The sequence below is a fragment of the Barbus barbus genome (genome assembly GCF_936440315.1).
Source record: "Barbus barbus genome assembly, chromosome: 28".
In the NCBI taxonomy this organism is placed as follows: Eukaryota; Metazoa; Chordata; class Actinopteri; order Cypriniformes; family Cyprinidae; genus Barbus; species Barbus barbus.
This window is the reverse complement of record NC_136756.1, coordinates 27629385-27647324: the sequence shown is the minus strand read 5'-3', so window position 1 is coordinate 27647324 and position 17940 is coordinate 27629385. Positions and strand designations below refer to the sequence as shown.

General features: G+C 37.1%; 1 protein-coding gene across 1 annotated transcript in view; it reads right to left on the bottom strand.

The window, feature by feature from the left end:
* The window catches only part of cux2b (cut-like homeobox 2b), a gene marked incomplete at its 5' end in the record, with an annotated part of 163697 nt that extends 147652 nt beyond the window's left edge, over nucleotides 1-16045 (bottom strand). The window contains one exon of the mRNA XM_079382941.1: nucleotides 15983-16045. Coding sequence (XP_079239067.1) covers nucleotides 15983-16045 — 63 coding nt within the window. The remainder of the gene's footprint in view (nucleotides 1-15982) is intronic.
* Between the last annotated feature and the right edge of the window lie 1895 nt (nucleotides 16046-17940).

The following is a 17940-nucleotide window of genomic DNA, read 5'->3' as shown; positions in this document are numbered from 1 at the left end:
AGACAGTTTTTCAAAGAGATGTGAGCGCTTGTGCTGCTGGCAGTAAAACAGCTGTGAAGCAGCTCCCCAGAAGAGCATTGTGGGATTAATGCACAGGTCAGAAGTCTATCTCAACTAAAGATGCTTCATATGGCGCTTTGATCATTTCCGGCTCAGTGCTGCTGGAAACCATACAGAGAACTCCTGTATTTACAGACTGTGAGCTTTCAGTGCAAGTTAAACTGAAATGACATTGATTTATAGCACCACAGATTTCCCACATATAGAAGCTGCCGTCAAACCAAAATAATAGCTTATATTCAATGGAAAATAAGCTGTTGATACATAAACAGCGAAACGCCAGAGCCACTGGCACAAAAAGCGTTCCCTTTTGAGAGAAAGATCTAGAAAAATGTAAAAACAAACCATTAAAATGTTTGAGCTCAGTGTAAGATGATTGAGTTAGCATCAGGCTTTAGCTTTGCCAACACATTCATCCAGTCATGCTTTTGGAAGGCAAATTGTATTTTCACCAAATTGATTTTCTCCTCATTGATTTTCTTATTTTACAAAGGCATTTTGTGTGGTACAGTCCTCTGTTGCAGTAACATCGGTCATCTCTGCACAATAACCAAACCTGTGCAGCGTATACTTTATTTTGATAATGTTGAGCCTTATTCGTGAAAAAATATGGGCTGAAAAATTTCATGGGCTGAAAAAATGCCCATAAAACCATCTTTACAAAAACTGTTGCATGCAATCTACAATTTCCTCGCTCTCAAGTCAATCTAAATCAGAAGAACTTGCTTTGTTCTGTGGAAAACAGAAGATATTTAGGAGATTTTTGATCATGCAATGAAATCATGACAACTTTTAATTTTTGTGTAAACAAACACTTGTGTCTGATGAATGAGGCTCAGTGTGTGAGACAGTATGCAATGCTAAACGCTTCACACAGTAGTATGCTACACCATTGACACGCGGGCTCTGAATGTCACATGATTGATTCAGCGAGTGATGTGCAGTTACCTCAGAAATACTTTTGCATTTTTAATCCAATTTTGTGAAAAATGCCTTAACATTTTGCTGAGATTATGTTAAAATCACTACAAATATTTTTTCTGGTTCATTCATCACAGTGGATGTGAAAGGTCAAGGAAGGTGTATTGCATTATGGGATACAGTCTCAAACTTTGGATCATCGGATCATCAAACAAATTTAAATATTAATCAAAGATAACACAAGTAAACACAACATGCAGTTTTTAAATGAAGGGTTTTTTTATGAAGGGAAAACAAAATCCAAACCCACATGGTCCTGTGTAAAAAAGAGTTTGCCACTGAATTACAACAATTCTGCCAAGATGAGTGGGCTGTAATTCCTCCACAGCGCTGTAACAGACTCATTGCAAGTTATCGCAAACGCTTGATTGCAGTTGTTGCTGCTAAGGATGGCCCAACCAGTTATTAGGTTTAGGGGGCAAACACTTTTTCACACAGGGCCATGTGGGTTTGGATTTCGTTTTCCCTTCATAATAAAAAACTTCATTCAAAAACTGCATGTAGTATTTACTTGTGTTATATTTGATTAATATTTAAATTAGTTTGATGATCTGAAACATTAAAGTGTGACAAACATGCAAAAATATACAAAATCAGGCCAACACTTTTTCACACCACTGTATATATATAAATAATGGTCTAATCCGGATCAATGATCTATGCTAAGCTAAGCTAAAAGTGCTACCGCCAGACCCGAAGATCGGCTGAATGGTTTCAAGAACGGTAAAACTCTACTGTTTAACTCTAGGAGAGTTGTAAAATGAGCCCATTTTCAAAAAAAGTGGAGTGTTCCTTTAAGGTTTTTCATCTAATTGCTATTTTATTTTAGATGTTGCTAAGGCAACATTTCAATTTTTTCTACTTAGCTTTATTTATATATTTACTTTTTTAATTTTAGTAACTTTTGCAGTTTAATTCTGGTTAGTTGCTAAAGCAACATTTTAATTTTCATTAATTTTTTCTCCATCTAATATTTAAGTTTTATTTCAGATTTCAGTTTTCATTTGCCATTTTTATTAAAAAAAAAATTATATTTATATTTACCTTTATTTTATTTCAGTGTTAGTTTTATTAATTTTAGTACTTTTAATCAAACTTCTTTTATTTCAGTTAGTTGCCAAGGCAACATTTCTGATTTTTGTTTTTACACACATTTCTTGTTAGCTTTACTTTTATTTTAGTATTAGTTCTAATAATTTTAGTACTTCATCTCAAAGTTTTTCAATATAATATCTATATTTAATTTTATTTCAGTTTGATTTCAGTTACCAAAAACTATTTTAATAGGTTTCACATCTGTATAGAACGTTCACACTGAAAGCGTCAAAGTAACCCAAAGTCATACATTTTCAATGAGACACCACTGGCTATGTGAGTAAGTTTTATTTTTATGCAAGTATGCAGTGGGGCAATGCTGCGACAACCAATGGGAGCGCACGCAATAAAGATCATGTGATCAACCACCGAGGTTTAACTTGAAAAGCCAGTACAAAATCACTTTGCTTGGCTACTGCAGTCAGTTTTGTAGGAAAACCTACAGTACAAGTACAGAGATCTATCTCATCCATGCGTTTCAGGACGAGGGGCCGAACAGATCAAAGCAAGACCTTGTCGCAATGACCCTCATCTCACATTTACACCCTGTCGGCGCAGCCCGAGGGAAACGGCCGGCTCCTGCCCTCTCCAGCAAGGCCTGGATCGGCGTTTAGCAAAACCTGCTGCTCTTGATAGGGGCAGATCGGAGATGGAGAAGCAACGGAGAGAGAGTGAGAGGAAGAAGAGAAAGAGAGGGGGTCCCTGGAGGGCTGAACAATCAGACAATTTCAAGATCACGAAGCATTAAACCAATCCCGGCAGGGTACACTAATTAAACAGCCGGGCCCAGCACCGCCAACCAATCCCCACAGAGCAATTAAATCCATCCCCTCTAAAACACTGTGGAACCTGTCTGGGGAAAACCACGGAGAGAAAGCGAGAAGAAAAAACATAAAATTCATCTGGAGAGAGCGAGAGAGGGGGGAATGCGGTAAGCTACTAACAAGGGGAATTGAACGGGAACGATTCAATTCGACGCTTTGTTCTTCCCGTCTTTATTTTTTTTTTAATTACTACAGTCAAAAACGCCCTAAAAACTCTTTTCCTGAAGACCCCGAGACCACCGTTGTCTTCCAAAAAGCATGACCCTGCCATTAATTCCTATTAAAGAGTTCAGGAAGCTCTTCCAGACTCGCAAAAAATGAAGAACAACCGCCTGGAGCTCCTTAATAAACCAACGGAGATGATCACGGTGTCATCGAGCACAATCTATTCGCCGGCGCACTGATCAAAATCATCCCAGGATGAATAACGACTACATCATCCGTCAAAGAGCTCCTGGGCGACTCCGGATAACTTCCCAAATCCAAATTGCATTGGAAAAGCGTGCGTAATAACGTCACTATCGTCAAAGATCACATTTGTAATTCATATCAACTTCCTTTTTCTTGCAATACGCTTCACGAAACACGCTTGCAATGCTGAAGAATGACACAAAAAATGACATCTTTTGTAGGTTAAACATTCATACATGATTTGAAGCAATAGAACTAATTAAATAATCAAAATGAGATGCAAAAATGAAAGCAAGGATCTCTAGGAGAGTTTCGTCTGCAGTTTGTTTCCGTGTGGCCCTGTGTGCCTACATCTAAACTGCCCTTTGGCGTGTCGAGGCGTCCCACTGGTTCCAGTCAGAGCTGATTTTCTCTGTTTCTCTCTGAAGCCGTTATGTAAACACTAGAAATGACAATTCAAAAAAGGCAACAGACTACGAATAAACTGCATTTAGATTTGCTTAGCAGGGAAGCGCACGCATTACATGCAAATTTAATGCACGCCACTACATGCCACCAAACGTGCAAGAAATGTGATTTTGTTTATATAATACAAGCCTTACAACAACGACACTGTGCTTTGATGCATGATACAGACACTGAACATTTATGATTATGATTTACACTAGTTCAAAAGGCTTGGGATTTTAAAATGTTTATGAAAGAAGTCTCTTCTGTTCACCAAGCCTGCATTCATATGATCAAAAAATACAGTAAAATCAGTAATATTGTGAAATATCATTACTATTTAAAATAACTATTGTCTGTTTGAATGTGTTCAAATGTAATTTATTTCTGTAATAAAAGCTGAATTTTCAGCATCATTACTCCAGTCTTCAGAGTCACATGATCCTTCAGAGATCATTGGAAAATGCTGATTTGATAATTTATTATTGGTTTCAACGTTGAAATCAGTTTTGCTGCTTCATATTTTTGTGGAAACTGTAATTGTTTATGAATAGAAAGTTCAAAATACAGCATTTATTTGAAATAGAATTCTTTTGTAACGTTATAAATTTACTGTCACTTTTGATCAATTTAATTCATACTGTTTTCATGCAGTTTCTTTGTAATTATTTGTGAAATTTACAAGAGAGAAATGTTTCACGGTAAATCCTACGCAATTTTTATTTCTGTGCAATAGTTAGGATTTCCTTACCAAATAGTAATCATTTTATAGCGGTCATTTTTTGCATGATACAGTGATTTTTAGTTCTACTTCACTGGGTGGGAAAAAAAGAAAACCACAATACACATGCAGCCACTCGCACACAAACACACACACACAATCATGGGGTCTTCTTTATCCCTGAAGGGCAGAATGGACAATAGAGAGCTGAATTATGGTGACTGAAGAACTGGCTGATATAAAAGAGGCACAGAGAGAGCAGGAGAAGAAGAATGGAGGGGATTCAATAAGGCCTCTGTAAAATGAACAAGAAAGGCCGGTGCTCAATACATCTGCCATCAGACAGTCAAAACAAATAAAGAGGGCCGCCGTACAGGTACACAGCTCAATATGGCCTCACTTGCTCTGCTTTGGCTGCCAGCAGGGAGAAGACACAGCTATATACTCCAACAGATGAGCCATTAGCTCTCTCTCTCTCTTTCTCTCACAATCTGGTTTATGGGGCTGCTATCGGGTTTAGGCGGTCGTCGCGAGCCGGGCCTTTACCTTGCCGGTGCACTAGACTAATGTCTCCCCGAAGTTTTGTTAAAACCTCATTATTTACTGAAGTGCCGAGACCATCGCCATCCCCGAGAGTGTGAGCGCGCCGGGTATTAATATGAAAATGCAGAGATTCATTGCCATGAACTATCAGACTCCAGCGTGGATCGATGGGGAAAAAATTGAGGATCTGTGCTTTTGGGACGTCGTTAAGGATTTAGAGGAGGAACCGGCTTAAACAGGAAGTGTCTGTCATGGTTTAGCTGTGTGTGTGTGAGGGTCAGCAGTGTGATCTGTCAATGCAAATCTCCTTATGTGTGGTGCTTAAATGTGTGGTGACTAATTCATGCAGCTTCTAGTGATTCTGGCCAATTCACAAATGAATCGTTCTGCTGAACTGATTCGTCTTAATGATTCAGTTGAACTGATTTGCAAAACATGCTGAAGTTTAATATGTAGGGTTAGAGTTTTGAAAATATCTTTAACAACAACATTATTAATATTCTTTTTTTTTAGCGTTGGGACCAATAAAACAACTAAATATGACATAACCTATAAACTAAATGAAAAATTACCTCAAATAAACAAGAATAATCAGGAATTTTACTACAAAATGAAACATTAAAATGTTACTACAAAAATGTAAATGTCACAGGAATGAGTACTCAAAATAATCAATGAACTGGGTCCAAATGATTTTTGAACAGGATCAACTGTAATGTTCGGAATAATAAACAACAAAATATGATATCACCTATAACCTAGATCACAAAAAAAACAAAAACAGGAATAATTATCAATTTTACTACAAAAAAAGAAAGAAATTTAAAACATCACACAAATGTGAATGATTCTTTCCTTCAATTTGCAAAAGAATCAGTGCTTTGGTTGATTCTTTTTAATGATTCGGCTAAACCAGTTTGAAATTTGCAAGATGCTGAAGTTAATAGGGTTAATAGTTTTGAGAATACTGTTAACAGCCACAACACTGAGAATATTATGAACAATATTATGTTTTTAACCGTTTTTCATGCTTGGAACAATGAACAACAGAATATGCCATAACTTAAAATCTAAAACAAACAAACAACAAATAAACTGGAATAATCAGCAATTTTACCATAAAAATTAAATGTTTGTTTATTTTCTTCTTAACGCCATTCCTGCATCTATGGCTATATTCATGGCAAGAACCACTTAATCCATACACAAGTCTGTCTTACACACAAGTTGGAGGAGGGACCATTTACAATCTTCAATTCACCTGCATGTCTTTGGGCCGTGGGAGGAAACCAAAGTCAAAAATGAAATGTAAAGTCACACAGGAATTTGAGAGATTCTTTTGAGCCCTTTGATTCGAAGTGAATTGTTTTTTGAGCATGTTCACTGAAAAAAATGAACCAATTTGCTAAAGGGAATCAGACTGAATCAAAAGTGAGTGCTCACTCATGCAAAACCCAGAGCCATGATTTTAGGATGTTGTGGGTCATTGCCAAGTCATTGCTATGCATTTACTAAGGTCTTGTGAGTAGATGCTAGCTGGTTTCTTACTGCTCAAAGTGAAAGAGCAAACAGATGGGCCATTGCTAATAATTTCAGTGTAACACACACTGTGTTAGCGAGTCACTGGCTTTGTGTAGTTAAAGAAATAAGCCACCAACGTAGCAAAAAAGTGCACCGCTCTATCAAAGCACATGCACGGAGGGTTAATCCAGGAACAGTGGAGGTGAATGGGGGAAAATAAGTGTGGACAGGTATGAAAATCGAGCCCTAGGAGGGTCACAGCGATTAAGAGGCTGTTTTATGACAGACCGGCTCTCTCGCTCGGTGAATAGGCGCCCGGCGCCGAGCAAAAACCGGTTTATAATTCCTCTCCGCATGCTGAAGTATCCGCTTTGAAGTCTCGAGCGCTAATTCTACAGAGGAAGGTTAAACTGCTTAAATCTTGAGTCAGTTTCACTTCTCCTCTAATGTTGTCGGCTGAGCGGGAGGGGAATGTGACTCTGGGATCTTCACAACTCAATTTGCAGACACCGTAAAAGCCTTTTCTCGACGCTTTTCTCTCCTCTTTGTTTCCTCCGCCGAAGCTTCACAGAGAGAGATGGAATTTCCATTCTGCCAGCCTGATGGATAAGATTGTTCTAGGCAGCTCTTTTTTGTGAAGGGTGAGACATTAGGGTGCACACTTATGGAAATGTTTGTTTCTGAGCACAGACGGAAGCTCTTGGTGGCGAATATGAGTTTATAATTGCCTAATTCGACACAGATTAGCTTTTCACAACAGTCTAATGATGGTCAGTGCAAACACACACATACGAATCGATTTCATTACCCCCCGATTCATGTGCCTAATGGCCTCATACACGCACAAGCGCTGCACCTCATAATTAATATGCGTGGGGAGACCAAATTGTGAGCAAAACAAAAAAAGTTTCAACAATTTAAAAACAATGATTCTTGCCAGCAAGCATACAACGTCACAAGACAATATTTGGTCAAATTTCGATTGCGATGTCGGGTGACCAAAATTAAATGTCAATTCAACGTCTAATGTCAATGTTAATCTGATGTCCAATATTGACGTCAGCTGACATTGAAATTTAGTTGTTTTTAGGTTGTGTAATCAAAGTCAATGTCAAATTGGTTTTTATGCAAGTTCAATGTCCAATGTCAACCTGTGCCTGCTGGGTTGCATCGTTATGAAGCCGGTTCTCTAAACAACCGAAGAAACATTCACAAATCAGTGCTGAACTTACAATGTACGTAAAAGTCTAAAAGTCAAGTACTAGCAGAACAAAAAGTAACTTAAGAGTTTTATGCATCTTATTGTGGATAATATTGAATTTGTTTTTAATAATTTGAAATCTGCGTTACAATGTTTCTTGCATTGTTATAAAACACTAAAGAACAGGTTCTCATCTACAGAACCACACAATCACTCACAAATCAGTCCTGAACTTGTATGCAAAAGTCTACAAAACACTAGCAGATCTTCTAACAATGGCGAGAGTAACTTTAATAAGTTTGATGCATCTTAAATGTGGGATAAGTGTCGGGACTCCAAACTGCAAAACATTGCAAAAAAAATGTTTTAACAATTTAAACTCAGTGTTACAATGTTACTCACAAATAAGCTTGTTCTCATCTAAAGAACCAATCAAACATTCCTAAATCAATCCAGAATTTATAACATACTTAGCAGATCTACTAACAATGGTGAAGAGGGACTCTAAAGAGTTTGATGCATCTTCAATGTAGATTATTTTTGCGCTGCGACTCCAAACTGTGGACAAAATGTCACAAAAATGACTAAACAGTTGCATCATTATGAAGCACAATTGAGCTGGTTTTCATTTAAAGAATGAATCAAACATTCACAAATCAGTCCTGATGAACGTACAACATAATACCACTTCTGGAAACACTGGCATATCTTCAAACAACAATGAAGAGTAACTTTAAAGAAATTGATGCATCTGACTGTGGATTAATATGCAGTGTGACTCCAAATTGTGGGCAAAATTTATTTAAAATCTTACAATGTTTCTTGCATCGTTATGAAGCACAAATAAACCGGTTACCATCTAAAGAATCAATCAAACACATTCAGACATCAGTCCTGAAATTGTACGCAACACGAGCAGATCCTCCAACAAATGCGAACAGTACTTTAAAGAGTTTGATGCATCTTACTATGGATCTACATGGGAATAAACAGCAGTGTTTCTGAACAACAAGCAATTCTATTATTTAATCCATGTGTATATTATCTATTAAACCATCATATTTGATTGTCATGCATTAGCGCAGCATAAACTGTAGTTCTGTTGTGCTATTGCTTAGTAAACGTTGCTAAGGTTTCCTCTCGACAACAGCGTTTTATCCCTGCAAATCCGAGCGCCTTGCAGAATATCTCTAAACCGTTTCCAGATCCAGCGCATTTGACAGCAACAATAACAGCAATAAACACAGATCCCCCTCCACCGTGAATGAATTCAGAGTTGAAATGAGTCTTTTTCACGGCCAATTGGAGCTGGTTGAGGAAAAGCTCTTGAGCAAACTACAGCACAAAGAGGCCACACACGCACAGAGGAGTGATGGCACTGTTTGACGATATTACAGTCACGTTTTGAGGTGTAAAGATGACATGCAAACACCTGAGTCATGCAAAACATGGTCCCTGAGAAACTGCAAAAACAACCAAAAGACTGACAGTACACTACAGCCTAAGACTTAAAGATGAAGCGTGTTTTTTGCACCACAATGGACACTTTTCACATTTCCAGGGTTCTCAGAAAGGCCAAGTCGTCAAAGTTGAGTAAACTTCTATAACAGTGAACGGAAACTACAACAAATATAATGTTGGCTCCAACAGCAAACTATATAGCACTAACATACTATAATAGCATTTCTGTGATTTTCTAAAAGAGAAAGTGTTCAGTTGCATTAAAAACACTCATGCAGCAGCATAATTTAATGTAAAGGCAATATAATGCAAAATATAGTACACATTTTAAATGCACATTAAATTTAAAAGATGAAACTATAAAAGTTTGCTAGGTTTACAATGTCAAAACACGTCATAGCAGTCATGGTTTCTAAACAGGTTTCTTAAACTCATCTGCCATTGAACATGTCATGACGATCTATTTTGCATAAAAAACAAAGCGATAAGAGTTCTTTAGCCTACGGATGCTTCTTAGGTGGAAAAATTATCTACGCAAGTATATGAATGCAAACTCGGGTAGCTTGATTTCATGCTTTGCTGCATTAAGAATTAAGTCAAATATGCACTGCATGTGCAACATTACAACATAAGCATAAAGTCTTTTTTTGCCAAGACAACCTCTCTCATTTTTTGTTTAGTTTAATTACTAAAATAACTAAACCTAATAAACATTATAAAAATGATAAAACAACAAAAATCACTGAAACTTTAATTTAAATTAAAGTGAAAACATTTTCACATTTTTTGAAAACTAATTCAAAATATTAACAAAAACTATAATAGTATATCAATGACACTAAAATAGCACTGGTTTATAACTAGCTACCTGAAAAACAACATTTGTTTTAATGTCACATTTGAAATAAACTCAACTTCAATCAATGCACGTTAAAAAGACGGTTTACTCATAAACATTTAAAATTGTCATTTAATCACTCTGCTAAACTATCACTTAAAAAAGACAGGACTGCACACTTGAAATACAATGGGGAAGTATTTTGTGTGCATTTGAATAGTTGTAGTCTCTGCACATTAAACTGGGACAGGAAAAAGTTTTAAAACATCAAAAAAAATGACAGGAAAGATGAGCTAGAACTCAAATATACAAAAATAAACAGCCTCATAGTTTGATTTATGTGTTGTAATATAAAAATATAAATGCACCAACTGCATATTTCATCAGCTTTCATATTGGTCACCAATGCTCTGCACACTCTGGGACAAAAGAGAACAGTCTGTTTGCACAGGGATCTTGTTAGCCTGCTCCCTATTGGTCAGATCTGTCCTAAAAGAGACTAGCGGGGACCTTTCGGCCTGTCCTTTCCACGAGCGCCCACGGAAATGCCATCTGGCTGGTGTGAATTATTACCACGGCAACGGCCATGTGACCTGAGTCCAGTGGAAACCAAGGTCACCAAAACCTGTAGCCCATCTATTTCTGTGTCATCTCTTTTATGAGGTTAGAAGAACCCGGCGTCCGTTCTTACGAGGACGTGTCCTATCGCTTAGGAAACAGATTAAATGAGGAACATCATTTGGCGTCGTCTCATCTTCACTTCATAAGCCTCAAACAAGGTCATTATCATTTACACAAGATACTAGCAGCGTCAAATTATTTTCTAAAAAGTTAACTGAAATAAATTGAGAGCTGGCAAATAATTAATAAATATTTTAAAAGGTTTATTTAATTTTTTTTTGTATAAAATAGTTTGTTTTTTAATGTAGTATTTAATAATTGTAATAAAGTATTGTGTGTATACACATACATATATATACATATATATATATATATATATATATATATATATAGATTTTGTTTCTCTATATAAACACACACTTATAACAAAAATATTTAAAATAATAAAGTATTAAATTATATATATCATCATTATTATTATTATTACTAGAATTATTACTTTTATTACTATTTTTATATTATACATTTTAAATCAAAATATTAAAATATATTAAAAACAACTATAACAACCCTATTTCCAAAACCATTTCAGTAAAATAAGGTTCCATTTGTAAAAATTAGTTGCCTACATTAGTTAACAATGAAAAATACTTCTAAAGCATTTGATAATCTTAGTTAATGTTGATTCCAACAGAACAGAGGGTGTGGCTTGTTTTTTCTACTGCGAATTGATTGGATGTAGTAAACTAGGCGTTTCATTCAGAAATTAACTGACCGTTGGAGGGGCGTGGTTAAGGATGTCACGCTCAGGCCCAAGCCATCAAACTGATGTCATCAGAGAATGCCCATCATTTTAGAGGGGAGGAGCATTTTCAGATTTTGATTAAAGATTACCAAGACAAACTATTTCTTTCAGCGGTTTAACTTGCACAGATTAATTGTTAACATCAAGACTAGCAATGTGCGATAGTAAAGTAAATAAAGTCCATTTTGATTTCATGCCGACTTTAACACTGTAACAAATGTATTGCTCATTGGTAATGTTAATCCATTAAATATAGGTAACAAATGAAACCTTATTGTTCTCATATTACCACATGCATTATGTTCATTTTTTCATTTAAACATTTTAGTGAGAGAATACCACCACAAACCACAAAAAAAAAAAACCTTATCACTACGCCTCATATCAAGACAGGAGGACGTCAAATATTCCCTCTCATGAAGAATTCCCAATGAGACCGGAACACAAGGCTCGTTCATGAGGGAATATCACTGAAACACCTCTGAGGATTAATGGCAGTACAGGAACTGCTGTATGAAATGATGTAATTTGAGAGCAACCCAAGCGACAGTCATAAGCCACAGACCCCAGCGAAAACATCATCTGACACGGCCAGATGCTCCGCTACAGACCAACACAGACAAAGAGGGTCATAAATCAGCTGTCAGCTGCAGATCCCCCCCTCTCCTGAACTTATTCGTCCGCTGGTCAATACAAGCAGTGGCGCTGCGTTCAGGGGGGTCTGGGGTTAGAGGAATAAAAACCATCTTCCTGGAAGAAGCATTTGAACTCGAACCTTTAATACACCTGAAGTTTTAGACACATTAAAGGCGATGCAGCAGATGTGCTGAATATTTTCCATCTTTTCTTTTTCACCCGCCCCAATATATGGATCTCGCTGGAGTCCAAGTTCAAGAGTGGGTGAGGGGCCCTCGGGGGAAGCTGTGGACACGACGTCCCGCAGGGAGAATATCAAAGATCATCACAGCATGCAATAAACAGCATCGGACTAGATTCAGAAATGAGTTAACAGCGATGTCTCCTGATTATTTAAAAAGCTAACACGTCCAAAATGTGCATGCGCACCACATAACAGCAAACTTAACTCTAACGACTACATACTTAATGAAAGCTGCTCTGAATTTCATATTTATAGCTTTCTTCTGTTCATACTCTGTTGTAACATGAGTGAAAACAACTTTCAGATGGATGTTTTCTCAGCAAATAGCTTCATAAGGAACATCTATGCACATTTCATGCCTAACTTGTGGTCTTGCAATTAATCAACGAATGCATTTATAATCATTAGTGAAAAATGCATCCATGGAAGGGGGAGAAATGGCTAACGCACCTCTTAAATGACATGTACACAGAAAATTGAAGCCTCAAATACATAAAAAGTTAACATGTCCAAAATATGCATGCACATCAGATAACAACTCAAGACTACAGACTTAACGTGAGCTGACAGTGCTTCCTCTGAATTTCATAATTTGTCCTTTGTTGTAACATGAAGAATAACTTTTAGGTGGATGTTTTGTGAGAAAACAGCTTCATACGCATCTTTGCGCATCAATGTACATTTTGACTTGCAAACCATTAATAAATGCATTCAGAAGAGTTTTAAACTATCTGTGCAATCTGAAAAATAGAAGATACCTGTTTGAAATGGGAAAAATGGCTAATGCAACTCATAAATGACACATATTTTCATTCATGTTTAAAAGTTAGCTTGTTCATACTGTTTGCAACATGAGGCAAAATAACTTGCAGTTGGATGTTTTGTGAGCAAATAGCTTCACCTGACTTGAAACCTATTAAATCAACGCATTTTTAAGAGTTTTAAACACAAATCAATGCAATCTGCAAAATGCATCCATATGGAATGGGACAAATGACTAATACAACTCTTATATGGCACATATTTACACGTACAACGGCGTACATTAAGATTGTGTAAACATTTTTGCTTTCTCACATGCATTAGGTCTCAATAAATAGCTTCTACAAACTAAAATCACGTACTGGATGTGGAATTGGCCACAAAAGGTTCAATAACACAATATTCTTTAGCTTCCACCCACATGCGAGCGCGTTTTGAGATGAAAGATGCTGTGGAAGCATTCAGCGGCTGCATTCACGTCGCATTAAACATGACTTGAACTGTCACAGGCTGCAGGTGAGCACATCAATAACCTGAACCATGCAGGTGTGACCTAGACTAACTCCAGAAACAAAGAAAAACTCTGATGTGCAAATGTGTGTGATACATATATCGAGCCCAGCGGATTCATGGGAAATAACACCGCACTGCACGCTCACCGCTGGTGCGGCTTTTCATGATGACAGATGGATTTGGACTGTTTAACTCAAAGCTGATTAAACAATGTCAATGAAAAGAGCTGTCATTTAACAACTTGCTCAGTATTTAAAACAAAAAGATCAACTAATTCACAAAACCTCTTTGTCCTCTAAAGGCCACCGTAGACAATGTGAGGGACGTGACTCCTCCTCATGTTCAATATTCAGATTAGCAATCGATCGATGTGTTTGTCAATGACTAATTCTTACACTTTAACGTTTAATCTCCTCAATCTGGTTACTCTTATGAAGAGTGTTTTGATTTATCATCCTAGAAGAAATATTCAGAGCACAGTCCAGACAATAACCAACTGATATTTGTCCAGAAGAGCTCTCCATGAAAACATGTTTGCTCTCCCTGTCCATGAACAGGTTCAAGGTTTGGATAACCTCAGTATGGACATTGCCGTCTGTCTGTATTCAGAACAAACCAAAAACATGAGAGAGACCCTCCAACAACAGCCTACACAAGGAGCTCTTCTTTGGAAAGGCTTGAATAACAATCGGCCACACACACACACACACACACACACATAGACAGATCTGATTCCTCTCCGGCTTGGCTTGGCATGCTCTTGTCATTTCTTATGTTACAGAACATCAATCATATGGCTGAGTCTGTGCCCTTGCGCTGGCCGAGGCTGATTTACAAACATTAGCAGGGAATGCAATTACACAGTCCGAGAAGCGCGAACAGTCAGCCAGCGTTCTGGGTTTGACGCGTCGCAAGCGGTGTGGATGGAGCGTACACACTGCGGTTGAAACGAAACCGGAGTGTGTGTTTAAATACAACAGGCTGATCCTTGTGTCCAGCAAGACTGGATATGAAAATACTAACAATAGCAATGGGTCAATGACTTTTTTTTCATTTAAATATTCAAAAATATTTTCTGTATAAACAGTGTATATGTATGTGTGTATATATATATGTATATATATATATATATATATATATATATATATATATATATATATATATATATATATATATATATATATATGCTAAAGAATACTACAATACAGAAAATATGTAAAAATGTCAAATTTTTACACCACGTGTTTACAGTAATAAAATGTATTTTTAATATGTAGAAAATGGTATTTCAAAAAAAGTTTTTCAAAAACGTATGAAAACAACAAATGCAAAGACTGCATTTTTAAAAGCATGACCCATCTGTTTGAAACTAGATTTTTCAAAGATTTCTTTCTTTTAACCATATTGGACTTTCATTTTTGACATTGAACCTGACATCGGAAGTCAATTTACAGCCAACGCATTATAATACCCACACCATCACCAAGGATCAATTATGATCTTAAGTCGATGTCAAGCGATCGTATTTGAAAATAAAGCGCATTTTTTTCTATTGTTAATGAATTACAATGTGCACAGTTTACCAAGACTACATGCGAGACATAACGTTAACATATGAGCATGTACAAGTAAATATACATGCATTAACATGACATATTATAACATGAATACTTACTACTTAGTTAAGCGCTATTAAGTTGTCGTAATAGATGAAGACGTCAATAATAAATACATAAACTTTCCTAATCAGAAACTCTGACGGTGCCACGTTCATTACGCTCCGCGTCATAATTACTGAAGCACACTAATAAAGTCCAAACGCGAGAGATGGATAAACACATTCAACGTTAAAGGTCCAAAATACACGAGTCGTTGTTTTAGAAAGTCTGAGATGAAACACAAACCGGCACTTTACAGAACGAGCCGCGCACCCGCGCGCCACCGTTCCGTCTTTCTATTAGAATAAAACACATTAGGCTGATAAAAAGTTAAAGTCCACAACTCGGAAAGGCATTAAAAGTTTCCGTTTCCAGCAGAGCTCGCGAACCAAGCGTTAAAATAGCCTTAAATGTGCTGTTAACGCGCGGTAGTGTGCGCGAGGCTGCTGCCGCTGATCTTGCGCGCTCCTGATCAATGATTGAACCGAACAAAAGGCAGAAGAGGATCAATTACTAATAACTATCAATGCAACACCACCATCCCGTCCCTCTAAAGTCTCCGAAAGAGAAAATGCATGACATGCAAGGTGCATTATCGCCTATATGATCGCGTCGTGTAAAAGTGCGAAATAAGACCAACCTGAAGCCGCCGGAGATCAAATTTCTTCCAATATTGAAACATCGATCCCACATCGGCGGCCATCTTGAGCACAATATTCAAGAGCGGCTACAATAAATATATGGGCTGGATTCCCCCCGTTAAACAGCGTTGACGATTACACTCCACATGGAAAAAAAATGTTAGGGAAATAACAGTTGTGGAAAACTAGACGGGACGCGCAGCGCGCCAGAGCCGGTGGATGCGATATGAACAGAATATAAATGCATATAGATGCATTAGTGCTGCTCCCGGGATTGCACTTGATTTTGGGTTTGGTAAAGTTATCAATACTGACGTAACGGGTTGATCAATAACGTCTGGGAAGTGGAAGGAGAACAACGAGCAACCAATGCGCATCGCCAGATGTTTGATGCGTAAAACGGCGAAATCGTTACATATCATTAATGAGCCCCGCATAATGAGATTTGCAACTTTAGGTCAATACTGCGTAATGCGTGCCATAAATGCAGCGGAACAGAATAAACACAGAATGGGTGAAAGCTTTTGTGTTTGAAGTGAAAAGAGTGAATGTGTATTTTGATAATGTCCTTGGATAATGAAGTGCACTGAGATGAGCGTGCTAATGCCTATTAAAACTCTTATTGGGCTTTTATAAAAATAAAAAAAAAATTAGCAGAAGATGTGAACGGTAAACAAAACAAGTTAAACGTGCTAAAACATACAATGCACGAAAAGTACAAGTTTAGTCCACGCACTTGAGACTAATGAGATGCGAGCGCGCAGCAATGTGTGCAGTTACAATAAACACCAGGAATATTTCATAGTTATTTAGCTACAAAACGCGAACAAATACATAAGGTATATATGCTTTTTATATTGCAAAAGCTCTTTTGCTCAATGTCTGACGGTTGAATAAAAAAAAAACGGTGCATTCAAAGTAAAAGCCTAAATGTTATTGGGGGATTGTGCGATCAATGCATGATTTGAAATTCTCAATGGACGGTTGTGTTCAAACGTTAACATGTGCTCCCTCTTGTGGAACAGGACGTTTCTACTGGACCTTATAACCAGGACTATATTCTGACATTAGAAGCTTTAAATATAGCACACACTGAACAAAAGACATCTTTATAATGTCTTTATGTTACACCAATTATAATATTGGTGTAACATAAAGATGACCTTCCAGAGCCAAGATTCCCCTTAAAATAACACATCACACCACATTGTGGCCTTTCCCTGTAAGGAAGCTTCATTATCACATTATGACTAGCTGCAGTTCTTTTAAGAAAAGTGTAGAAAATGGAAATTTTAACAGAGCCAGCCATTTGGTAAACTACATTCAGGCGATTACAAAAAGTCTATGGATTTATTTTCATCTTTCCAAAAAGCCGTTTGACTTCCGTATCCGAAATGCTCCGGATTACTGATATCAGTATAATAATGTCTTGAAATGAAAGCGTTTAAGAGGTTAACTGCTCCGGTGGCTTGTGGACTGCGAGCAATTACTAAGTGAGCACATCTGTCATTCTCCTCTTCGCTATTAAAACCAAACGCAAGTCTATTTTTAAGTAGAAATGTATTTGCACTTTGTAAGCCACCTACGGGGAATATAAAAGGTGCTTATTAAAAGTTTCTGTTTTATTGCTTTTTATTTATTGCTTCAGGGGGAAAAAACATAGCATCGGTCTTATAAGAAAGGAATAATATATCTTGTTTTGATATGGCTCGCTGTTAAATTTGAAATTTAAATCAGTTCTGATATACAAGCCTGATGCAGCAACACTTACTACTTTTGTTCAAATCTAAATATGTGGATATTTTCAGGGTGCAAAAACCAGTGGGAGATTTTTACGAACCTCTGTGGACAGCAGTGCAAGCAATGAGATAGTTTCGAAGGGTTTTATAAAAAATATCATGTAATATTTGATACTAATAATGTGGAACGAAGATGAAAACTAAACACAAAAAGGGGT